The 12,921-nt window shown below is 40.7% G+C and overlaps 1 protein-coding gene across 1 annotated transcript in view; it reads left to right on the forward strand.

Annotated features, from left to right (window-relative positions):
• TMEM141 (transmembrane protein 141) overlaps window positions 1–12,921 on the forward strand; it is a 101,165-nt gene that overhangs the window by 41,952 nt on the left and 46,292 nt on the right. Inside the window, exons 3-4 of the mRNA XM_085610970.1 lie at window positions 1,279–1,345; window positions 10,033–10,116. Of these exons, the coding sequence (XP_085467096.1) occupies window positions 1,279–1,345; window positions 10,033–10,116 (151 nt within the window). The remainder of the gene's footprint in view (window positions 1–1,278; window positions 1,346–10,032; window positions 10,117–12,921) is intronic.

A 12,921-nucleotide genomic window follows, 5' to 3' on the forward strand; every position in this document is an offset into this window, starting at 1 on the left:
GTAGACTGTGCAAGCCTTAGACATTTCTGCGAGAGTGTTTTCCCCTGACGGGGTAGTCTTTACCGTGAGTCACCGTACCAAGTTGAATACTCTTATAATCACTTACCCAGCGTTACTAGACCCTCCCAAGTTATGCTTTGTGCTTTGCCTGAGAGCATATAAGGAAATGACTCAAGAGGTCCGCCCTCCTGGCGAACTGCAACTCCTCATTGCATTAAAAAAGCCATATAAGGTGATATCCTCACCCACTATAGCTCGGTAGTCCATTGGGTCATGCAAGAAGCTTGAAGCACATTCAGCAAGGGGGGCTGCGGCCTCTAAATCCTTTTGTTTTGGGGGCGCCCCTGGAGGACCTGATGCGCTAGGCAGACTGTTCCTTGTACTCAAACTTCAAGAGATTCTACTTTAAGCTGGTGGTAGAGGTGGCTCAGTAGGTGGTGAATAAGCTTTGAACTAGCATAATTCTCGCCTCCGGTCCTGACATAGACTGAAAATGTGCCTAACAACTTGAAGGTAAGTTTCAGATCTATTGAGCACGCGGAGGCAAGAATCATCCCACCCGGCAGTCATCGAGATGAAGACCCTTCCCATATCATAGTAAGTACGGCTGTTATCAGTACGGTCATTACAAATGAAATGTATTGATGTCATGGTATCAAAGTTCTCTGCTTTAATAGAAGTGTGCGTTACATTGTGACCTGTTACGATAAAATACGGTTCAAAACGTTTCTGACATGGCATGTCTTTGCAGAAACGATGGATCGAAACGGGGCTCGTGATATTGAACTGGTGGCATGATGTACGCGAAGAAAGAGGGAGTCCAGGCAGTGATGAAGGACTATTTGGGACCCTAAGTTATGGATACTAAAGAAGGACTCGTAATCTATTGATGGTTTCCCTGATGTTCATGGGAAAATAGTTTTTATCTGAAATGTTAACAGGGCTGCTGTTATGAGAAATTAGTATTGAAGCGAAGGAAGAGAAGCATAATCCTCGCCTCCCTGTCCTTAATATAATTCAAACTTACCTTTACGTTGTTAGGCAAGTTTTAATTCCTGTTAAGAACAAAGGGAAGAGGCTCAGTCATAATTGTGATCGTTCACACTCATGCTTAATACTTCATACCTTACAAAAATGTCTTCCGTTGTCACAATGTTCAATCTTATTTCCTCGTATATGTGTCTCAAGCTTTTGTTATGAGCAACTGCAGTTACCCATGACACTTGTAAGAGAAAATGTAATGTGCACAAGTAACATGACTTTTTGGGCCTGTTTCAGGGGCTGTCGGAGTATGCAGCATGCCAGTCCCAGGCTTTTATGAAAGGAACAGGAACTTTTATATCAGGTAATACCCCATTCCAGCTTGAGGGGGATCTACTACAGGGTGCAGGCACTAAACAGAAACTGGAAGAACACTAATATCAGACTTAAGACTGGGTAATTGATTACACAAGAACATCCAAGAAGACATTCAAAGACACAGATGGTTCAGATATTTTTAATTTACCATATAGTACTAATGTGATTAAACAGCAGAGCTTAGTAAGAAGAGTTGGAAAATCCAGAGTACACGGGGGTCAATTTTACTGCAGAGCAAATTTCTGCATCACCCACTAGGCAAAAGAAAATTAGGTATATGATGCCGTAGTGCTATTTTAGGGAAATAGAGGTGCTTTTCTTTAGTTGGGAAGTGAGCAGGACAGGGCAGAGTTAAAGTTGAAAGGGAATGGGTCGTAATTTTCTACACTGTTTAATAGAAATGTGTTAGTAGGAACATTGCAACTCTTTAAATTTGGACTTTTATTGAAGAGGGAGAAATGTCAAAAGTCTGCATGCTTTGAGACCACGCCCATACAATGTTTTAAATCAAATGCAGTCATTTGTTGTTATATGGCTACCAGTGACTGATGATGTTTCTGGGGTTTTTTATGGAAGAACACATCCAAGCTTCATTTTACTGGTTTTACTGGTTACCATCACTATACATCTGCTGTGCACCGTCGCTACTGTGCAGGTGTGTTTAGTGAATAGTTTGCTGGTTCCCGCTACAGTAACTTTATCTGCATTTGGTGTTCCTGAAGGGAATCTCTTCTTTTTAATATGTATATTTGGCTTCTGTTTACACATTGTGCTCTGTGCAGCGTTCCCTGCTAATCTATCAAAAGCAGGTCTTCTTGGCAAGGATAAGATCGTTTTGCTGGTGTATAAATAAGACCAAATCACTATAAGTACTCCCGCAATGGACCAGTCAGCAGTAGAAACTCTGCTACTAGCTCAGGTGTTGGTATGCCCTGTTTGAAGTAAATAACACCACCTAGGCGTGGGAAAGGAGGCAAGTCCTTTTGTTAATATTTTCCCTCACACACCCTAGTGGTGTCATGCTTCATCATTGGGACACCCTGACGTCTAAAGGTCAGGGTGGGCTCGACCAATATTTCAGGGAGCTCTTGGTGAGATGATTTTTGGCCAGGGGGTATAAAGATTAAAAATCGGCGTCAAACCCCAGTTTCCCTTTATTCTTGGGTTTGGCACTGATGTTAAAAGATAAAGTAAAAGGGATGCTAGGGGTATTATGGTCCTAGTACCCTATTGCCAACATGTTTCTGTCCTTAATGCCCCATAAAGGGTGCACGGACTTTCATCAGGGCTTGTGCCCCCTGTGGGTAGGGAAAGAAGAAACAGAAGTTCCCTATACTATTATGCAGTAAGGGCAGATAGCTGCTCCTTATTAAAATGTCATTCCGTATTTGAAATCACTCCAACTGTGAAGAACTAAAAATGACAAACAACATGTATAGCGCGTCAGTTCTTTTTGGCAAGGAGACATATCAACATAGGCAATGTGTACGTCTCGGTTCATTCCACATCATCATACGTGAAATCCAAAAGAAAATAGAATGTGCGTGTGATTAAGGCATAACCACTCATTATGTGTGACACACAGCATTTCGGTGTGTATCTAGTTTTTTTGTGTGGCGGAATTTTCCGCATTCTATTTGCACTCATAATTGTGGTGTCAGATTCTTACGGTGGCGGTTCTGTACCGCATCCTATTTTCACACATCCATTTGAGTGTGTCTACAAAATCACATTTTTTCAAGTCAAACTTCCAATATTCAAACACGAGTTTAAAACAAACCACTCCTTACTCGTACACATGTCCTGAATATAAATTCACTCTAGTTTGTAAACTCACTCTAGTTGTATAGTTATGCTTACCCCAATTTAGGAGAGGATAAATGTCCAGTGGGACCGCTACATGTGGGGTAGCCCTGTAGTCACACACTATGTATTCGTATAAAACAATTCGTAACATTCAGATTGGTAGGTTCACGGTCAAATACCAGAGGTGTAGGAAATTTCGCCGAAAAATGAGGAGGGAGTCCAGCCCCACACACACAATGGCCGAAATATGTAAGGGAAACAAAGAGGAAAACAAAAATGAGGTGCGGAGGTCACGCATACGTTCGCAAACATGCTACATCACAGCTCGCTCTCCCGTATTCACCCACTACACATTTCAGAGTTACTCACGACACCAAGGGTCCTGCCCCGTATGAGCACCTATTCGGTATGGGTTCCCACCACTCGGAATCCTTGCCGTAACTGTAGCCATGACTTTTAAGCTTGCCTTGCTTGATGGTTCCGTTGTTTTCCGGAGACTCGTGACCACTCCCTACGCGGAAGTAAACCCTGCGCATGCGCCGTTATGATCAACATGGGATTTGTAGTTTAGATACTGACCGGGGGTAGTTTTGAAATGTAGGCTCGTTATAACGAGCCTACATTTCAAAACTACCCCCGGTCAGTATCTAAACTGCTCATACGGGGCAGGACCCTTGGTGTCGTGAGTAACTCTGAAATGTGTAGTGGGTGAATACGGGAGAGCGAGCTGTGATGTAGCAGGTTTGCGAACGTATGCGTGACCTCCGCACCTCATTTTTGTTTTCCTCAGAAGCAGATTCAATTAATGAAAAGGAAAAACAGCCCAAATTGTAGCAACAAGGTACCAAAAACTGCTTGAAAAGTGCAAGAGACACGCTGGAAACAATTGTAGCTCAAACAGGGTCCTCCTCCGAGCGAGTAAGAAGCAAACTAGAGAAGTTGCAAAGCATAAAAAATTCAATTCAGTCTCCTTATATAGCAAGTAAGCTGATAAGTAAGCTGGGAGAAATTTCAGAATGAAAAGGGAAGTGGCTTGAGATTCAACTCGCGGAAAAAGAGATGGTTCCTGCAGACATTCCAACTCTGAATTCCGGACCTGGATTCTGTAAAAAAAAGTTCTCCGAAATTTGCAACTATACTGATAACAAAGAGTACCTAGAATGTAAGCTTATGGCTCTTCGATCATGCGTACAACATGCCAGAGATATTGCATGCATGCGACACAGGAAATGGGAACCCAGAGGGAGAGCTTGCCATGGCTCTGAGCGAGAAAACGGACAGGGAGGAAAGGACACTGAATGCAAAGACACTAACTAGGCACAAGCTCTTTCCTCCGATGAGCCGGCAAACACTACAAACTAATATCTCCAAGTGAGAGCGCATACAAGATGGTCTTCTGACCTCAGGTAAATTCTTAACTAAATCCAAGTAGATGACACTCAATTCTCTCTATCCCAATGAACTACCAAAACAATATATGGGTTAACACCATATCTGTATGCAATACAGTCATGAATGGCTGATAGCTGGTTATAGATCTAACAAGGAAATTGAAATGCTGACTCTATAGTTTAACCTGCTGCTTATCAATCCAAACTCTACCCCACATCGATAACCCAGTATTCTACCGTAATACTCAGTATGCATTCTATCAATCTCATTTGTATCGCAACTTAATTAATTACTCAAGTTATCTTGGGGAATTATCACAGATATCTTTTGAATTTCTTATTAGATGCACAAGGACTAGCCTATACAATACAGCCCCAAGATACCTTCATATGTATGTGTGCTTTGTCAATAAACAGATATAGAACCTCCAGAATGAAACCCAGTGTGCAAAGACCTAAAGGCAAAAATATACATCTTTCATATCTGACTTTGGGCCTCAAAAAAGGGCATCAATGGAGGAGACTTAGTCCTGCATCAACAACTGATTCAGCATTAGTATTACAGCAAACTATGCCACTTAAGACTATGAAAAGACCCCATTACCTCCTCACTGGATCATTGGCAACTTAAAGCTCTTCATTCCTTCTCCTAATGGAGGAAATTGAATAGAACCGTGGATGCAAGCCTGAACACCAGAACCACCCTCTGCTCTACAGTTTACATCTAGTTTGACATTCTCAATACATTTTCAATTCAGGCTCCGGCCTAGAAACCTGATCGGCAAGCACAAGCCTTTTCCAGCCTTGAGACGGGACCAAGCATTTTCCTACCTTGAGAAGGGACCTCCGCTGCACAACCAGCTTGTATTTACTTTTCTGTCTCCCCCAGGAATAATATATTTGACTCCTGATAGACTTCTATTTAACACACATGGAAGATGCAACAATACATATGTTTATTATTGATAACTCTGTCTTCAAGTGGCAGTCTATAGTTGTGCTTGCTATCTTTTTGTAGCTTGATGCAGTGGACGTGGTGGTGAAAATATACCTGTAGTGACAATAAATCTATAGGTAACAGTTGTGTTTATATGTGTGAGACTGGCTTGGGTGGTTTGAATGAAATAATATTTTCTGTGAAAACACACCCTTCATCTTACTTTTCTTAGTTATCCTTCAAAGGCATGCCTCTGATGTTGGCATGCTGCTCAGTGGGACCCATAATTTCAGATTTAAGATTCACTCTTGGAGTGTCATCGTACACAGCTGTGTGTGATAATACTTCAAGCGTAAGGCTGAGTGCAAAATGTTTTGTATTTGGGTTTGCAATGAGAAATCGCACCTCTTGTCCACTTTGAATCAAAAGGAGTACAGGGGGTCGGAGGTAAAAACATTTGGCTTATTTAAGTTTGAACAGATGCAAGACCCACAAGGAAAAAGCTATTCTGTGTAGTTTATAAATGACCACACAGAATTCTCCTTTCATATTTATACTATACTTTAAACAAGTCTGCCTACACCCCTTCACTTCCCTCCCCCTAATCCATTGGAAAATTCCTTCCAGTTATACATACAAAAAAAATAGCTAACCACACTACATTTTCAAGATAACTATTGCTGAATTGCAAATTGAATGGTAAAAGACCAGCATGACTTTCCATCTCGGGGAAACACAAATGATTAACAAAATGTAATTATTCTAATAGCCACTCTGTACATTCTTTTATTTTTTTCTCTCCATGTCCTTGGAAAAGTACAATGTCAGAAGTGCATAGAAAATTCCTCAAACAATCGTTGTACAAAGTCAGGTGGATTTAAAAAAAATTCTGCACTCATGTCTGCACTCATGTTCATATTATATAAACTTTTCCTCAGTAACTGGTATCAAAGATTTATTACAAGGTGAATAAACTAATGGAGGTTTGGGTAGAGAAAGTCCTGGGAGCAATGCACATGTACAGGTAGGGTTTCAAGTCTACAAAACATTGATACGTTATTTCTTTTTTAATTGCACAATCTGCAGGTATCCAAAATAAAAAAGCTTACAAAGATCGCCACATCTTTCTTGGAGGTTCTGCCTGGAGATAATACCACTTCCTACCCAAAAATGCCCTAATTCTTTAAATCCGTTCATATACCAATATCTCATATGATTTTTAGGAATTTGTAACCCCAGGGCCTGGCATTCATCTAGCTGCAGGTATCTATAGCCCACGGATTGTCCCCTCCTGGCATAAAATGTCTGAGGTCAGGTAGATTATTCCTGAAGAACCTTGTATATTGTCCTTGTTGGGAATTTTGCAGCAAAAAAGCCAGTGTCTGAGACCCCTCCTCCTGCACCATCTTTTCACTAAAAAAATTGTCCTGAGTTCCTACAGCATCTAAGATCCGCACTGTGCTATCTAAAAGGGCTGCTTCATAATAGGAATACATGTTGGGTAGCGCCAATCCACCCAGGCTTATATCCAATTTGAGTATTGGAAATTTAACACTAGGAGCCTTTTTATTCCAAATAAAACGCCTAAGAAGTGTGTCTAGTTCCTTAAAATATGCACTGTTAATTTTAATCGGGATATTAGAAAAGGGATAAATCAACAAAGGTAAAATAGACATCTTAATCAATGCTACACGTCCTATCAATGTAAGAGGGAGAAATGAATGTCCTTCTATCCAATGATTCCTTGATTTTGCTCAACATTGGTTCGTAATTCAATCTGAAACGTTTTTCTTATTGATTTGTTACGCTTACCCCTAGTTAACGAATTGGTTGGTTATGAGATGCCTGTTGTTGAAGATTTAAAAGGAATGTGCTATACATGTCATTAAAAACGAGCATTTCTGTTTTGCTGTAGTTAATTTTGTATCCCCCTATTGCATGAAAACGATCACATTCTGCCATTAGTTCTTTAAGATTTTGTCTTTCTGGCCTAATATAAAGTACTGTATCGTCCATAAATCGCTTTAATTTAGACATTCCCAGAATTGGTGGCTCTATATTGCCATTGGCGCGAATAGTGATAGCTAAAGGTTCAATAAAAAAAAGTAAACAACACTGGTGAAAGATGGAATCCCTGCTGTGTCCCTCTATTTATTTTAACCACTCCTTCTAAGTTTGAATTAATAAGAACCTTTGCCTGTGTACCATGGTATACTCTATAAAGACTGTTGGTAAACTACGAAGGGAAGTCAAACTTTATAAGGGCATACAAAAGAGCATCCCAATTAACTAGATGAAATACCTTTTCGGCGTCTACCATCATTATGACTGCAGATGTCTGATTAATGTTAAAGTAATTAAGAGCTTGTATTAAAAAAGTCGCATCAACGTGCTCCATCGCTTTACCAATAACAATGGCTCTTTTTAAGACAAGAACAATGGGGATAGGAAATTGTTATAGGTACTACGGAGTCAAACGGAATGTCTCTTGATGAACAAAGTTTTAGGGACGATATCCTTGACAACCCAGTGTACTTTTTCAGAAACAGTATGGCAGCTTATTTCAAAATTAGGGAATTCAGCTCTAAGACCTTCAAGAGAATGTCTTTCTTAGCTCATTGGATGGCATACTATACCCCTAGAGCCCTGTCAAAGATGTATCAGGAGGTGGGGGACCGATGTTTTTGATGTAAGTAGGTTCGAACAGAGATTGGCTGCATATTTCTTTTACCTGCCCTGGGATAAAACTGTATAGGAAACAAGTGTTTGATGCCTTAAGCAGGGCGCTAAATATACAGATACCACCCGATGTAGGTGTAGCACTCTTTGGGCTTCGTACTCTAAGGCAAACTCAACTTTGGAGTAAAAGCGCTGCTGTATTTATAACTATTATGTCTTTAGTTGCTTGCTCTTTGATCCTCTAGAATTGGAGGACTAATAGAGCACCAACTTACCAGAAATGGTCTAATAAAATGATCCAAACTCAAAAATTTGAGAACGCAAATGCTAGTAGGGTTGGGGGCCTTAAAAGATTTACCGCTTCCTGATGCTTTATGATAAAGATCTAGAAATTTACTATAGGACCATCTCTTCTACATATAATCACTTTATAGGATATAAATCGTATAGTAAATTATGCTAAATTCTTCTTCTTTGCATTTTAAGTATCACATATCCAATGTTTGCACTCATGCACTCTCACACTTTCTAGATATACCTAGGATTAGCTATTGCAATTATAATGATCTAAAAGATTGTATTGGATTGCGTATCTTAAGTATATGTTCCTATACCGCTTAATAGATGTGAAGTCACCAAGATACTAAGCATAAGGAAGACTGATATGGCTACTGTGTTCTAAATCCAACTGGTTTATGTTATTGTGTCTATGTATTCTGCTATTTTTATGGAAATATCGGGATAAGTCTCTTGTTTAGGCTGAAACAACCATGACAAATTTGATATCTGTTTTATCTGCCCATTTAAATAAATAAAAAACTGGTTACAAAACAATAACACAATCAAGAGTCTCCCATATTCGAAGATCTGAACGAATTTGTTGAGAGAGTGATATACCAGCAGAAAAAAGGAGCTTGTTACCAATCTGTTGATAGTCTAAGCAATTCTTGTAGACAGGAAGTGTTCATCTTGAGAGCAACAATATGTTCTCTCTTGTTGTGACGTGATGTGTTGTAATGTTATGGTGGCTTTGTGGTGCTAGAGTATTTTCTTCACACAGGAAACTGTCAATAGATGCTTGGCAAACGAAAAAGTGCTTTTTAAACATGGCCTACAACTTGCGTATTTCAGCAGTATCGCTAATCAAGCTGAAATCCACGTTATAGCTATGATGTTAAGACTAGGCATGAAATTTGGCAATTAGCAAGGTTAACCTCTTTGACAAACACATTTAATGAAGAAGGCTCACAAATCCTCCCAATTTGTTTGCTGGTGGTAATAGCCAAGCCTTTTGTGCACCAAATATGATTCTACTGCATCACTACCTTGGTAAAACTACTTTACTAATGGCTGAATTTATCCTGTAGTCCACATACATTGTAATGGCACGTAGTCACTGCATTGTGCAGAATGAATTATGTGCAGGAGCCACAATTCTCAGCAGCAGCTGATATTTTAAAGGTATAGGACCTTAGTAAGCATGAGCACTCAGACACAACCTATGTGATAAGTGGAAAAATCTAAGCAGTAGAGAGTTTACGAAACATTTCCCCAATATATGAGATCACTACTGTCATCTAAATGATTCAATTAGAGAGCAGGATGTTCATGTTGGCTATAGGTAGGCTTCTCGCATTCTGAGTGTCTGCGACATATCTCACCCAGCCTCTCAATATGGGGGACTAGAAAATGGTGGCACTTGAGGACTCACAGCCATTCGTTATGGAATTAATTTGCCATCTTTTGTCTGGTTCCACCCTTGTCTAAGAAGGAAACGTATTATCAGGAACCTACAAAGCCAATACCATAATAAAAACTGTGTGTACTAAAGTGAATCCTATTACATGTCCTCTCTTTTAGGAACTGGAGCTGCTCTGGTGCTCCAGAAGATACTCAACAAGAAGTTGCCATACCCTCTGCAGTGGAGTGTGCTGATCTCTGTTGGTGCGTGCTTTTTCCGCCAAACTCATGCCATGGTTTTGCCAATACCTATAGGTTGATAATAGCGTTTGTGCTGCCTTGTGTGTATTATGTACTAATAGAAAGGAGTGGGTGCAGAACAAACCAGGTATGCATGTATGTAAAAAACGTGATTGGCAAATGTCTACAAGAGATACCACTTTTTCTGTGCATGAATAGTATGAGAGTAGGAAAAACAACTCTATTACATGCAAATTTGGCAGAGACTACTGATTTAGTTTACGAAGTGTAACAGCCATGCAGGTATCTTGATGCTTACAGTGCAGCAAAATACACAGATATAGTACCAAGTCTTGGTGGAGATCACCAAGGAAAGACTTGTTTGTGACGGACCAGGTAGTTAGCTTGCCTCATCAGTTGTACTGAACAGAAAGCCAAACCAAAGCCCCCATTCTGCAACACCCATGCGTGATCTATTTAATCAGCAGAATTTTAAAAGTCTCTTAGAGGAACACAGAAGGGGGTGTAGTGTTTGAACACAGTGATTAGAAAAGATTTGCTATTACCAAGGAGGGCTCTCTGGGCAAGTGGGTGAAGCAAGCTGAAAAGTGTCAGGATGCAAGAACGTATTCTCGCTCCAGTAGAGGAGTTTTGTTTATCTGAGTGAGGTATATGGTGTAGGATTCATCTTGAATTATTTGTGTGGATTTGTGTCTTATATGGATAGAATTTGGGGTCTGCCTTGCATCGTTTTTGGGTCAGGCTGGTATCTTTAAGAGATTAGATTTACATCTTTTGGAACTAGAATCGCTGTGCTGCTGTTCAGATCAGATAGACTTAGTTTACTCAGTGTATGTTTTGGATGCTGTACTGGCTTGTTCAGCAGGGACCTTGTCTAACAGGGCAACAGAGCTCCGCCTCTGCTTCAGCATGCTGTCAGACCACCTTTAAGTGGACTTCTCTGTCCACAGCTTAAAGGTTGTCTAGTGAGGTGTTAAGAAATGCTGCACTTGCGTGGTGCAACAGCATACACTGTTTAAGCACATTAGTCTCTGGCTGTAATGCTAGAGTGTTGGTATTCAGCTTACGTGGAAGGGTATGTGTGACTGGGCAGTAGTAGTGAAATGGCAGATGTAATGCCATTTCCACTCATCCCTTCCTCTGTCTGCTGCTGATTTGTGTAGGAAACTGGGTTGTTGTTGCAGTAGTTCCCCCACCTTTTGCCTAGTATTTGATGCAACTTTGACTGGATGTCACTGGGTTCCTGCTAACCAGGTACCCAGTGCCAGTGTTTTTCCCCCAAATCTAGGTAACTGGTAAATTGATTCCCAACTGACAAGGCCTTTAGCACCTCTGTAGGTCCCTAGTAAGTGGTACCACTTGTACCTAGGGCATCAGTGCTAAAGAGGGTTTGTAAGAGCTGCAGCTATCTTGTGCTTCTCTAAGGGACCCAGCATCAAACTCGGACAGACTGCCACTGCAGGCTGCGTGACAAGGTGCTCTAAAAAGGGAAAACACAACCAGGCACACTCCCTGTGTGCCATGTCCCCTAACACTACATGTAAAATTTGTAAGTCGCCACTATAGCAGGCATTACAGCCCTGAGGCAGGGTGCAGTATATTACATGTGAGGTCATATCTGCATTAGCAGATATGCCCCTGTGCTGGCCAGTTCAATTACTGACAGTACAAGTGAACAGGGAAGCCATCTTAGGGTATGTACTAGGCACTGGTCAAAACAAGTTTCCCAGCTATGTAATGGATTCATTGAAACCTATGTTTTTTGGTATCAAACACCTCGTGTTAATAAATCCATACTGATTCCAGTGATGGATTGATTAATACATGCACCCAGAGGGTACGTTAATGACCAGGTGGGTGGTGGTCACCCTAGTTCGAAGGGAACATCCTCAGTTTGCAAAACCTTCACGGATGGCCGGTGTCTTGCATATCATTATGGTTTGTTACCAGGAAAAAAAAATGCTTTTGACTGCCCTGCTGGCAAAGGTTTACATGCATCCTATTTACATAGCCCTACTCTTATCTATCTTAAAGGTGTCTTAACGACAGAAGACCAATTCTAGTCGAAATGAGTTAATTGAAAATTGTTTTTATTTCATCTCCAATGTGTATTTTCATGTTGCATTATTTCTTTCTCATCAGGCAAGCTGCATGTGAGTAGATTAAGTCATCCAGGAGGGTGGAGTCATTGGGGCTCGGTTACAAATGGCCCTCTGCAGACCTTCTGATCTTTTTAATTTATGGGGATGCTAGCTGATGGAATGGGTTAGTTCTGCAGAAAAAAGACAAACTGAGGTAAAAAAAAAAATAAGGTAAATGCCCTACAACAAACTTTGTGGGTAGCTGCAAAGTAAAAAATAGAGATGTTTGTGCACCTTAATTGCAAAATCCTAGGCTGTTGAATATGGTGTCCACCATGCTCCTTTGAAGGTTATGGTCGATGCTCCTACGAGCGTAGGGCTCAGGCTGGAGGTAGCAAAATTAAATATTACATCCTGAGAAAGTGCACGATTTTTCCAAGCAGTGCACTCGTTGAACCTTTTGAATTGGTTTATGTCAGTACAAGAGCATCACAGAGGCCGGAGACAACAACACCAGAAACCTTTTTTAAAAAAAAACTTTATTTATCTTTTGTAAACAAATCAATAAAGAGATCTCTTCAATGGTTACATTTATCTTGTGTGTGAAAAGAACAGTTCGATGGCAACTGACCCTCCACGTGTCCATCCTTTGCATAAGTGCTCTGCCATTCAAATCCTGCAATACCAAACCCATTGGCTAACCATAGACCACACCTGAAGCGAGGGG

This window comes from Triturus cristatus, chromosome 1_2, assembly GCF_964204655.1.
Source record: "Triturus cristatus chromosome 1_2, aTriCri1.1, whole genome shotgun sequence".
Taxonomy (NCBI): Eukaryota; Metazoa; Chordata; class Amphibia; order Caudata; family Salamandridae; genus Triturus; species Triturus cristatus.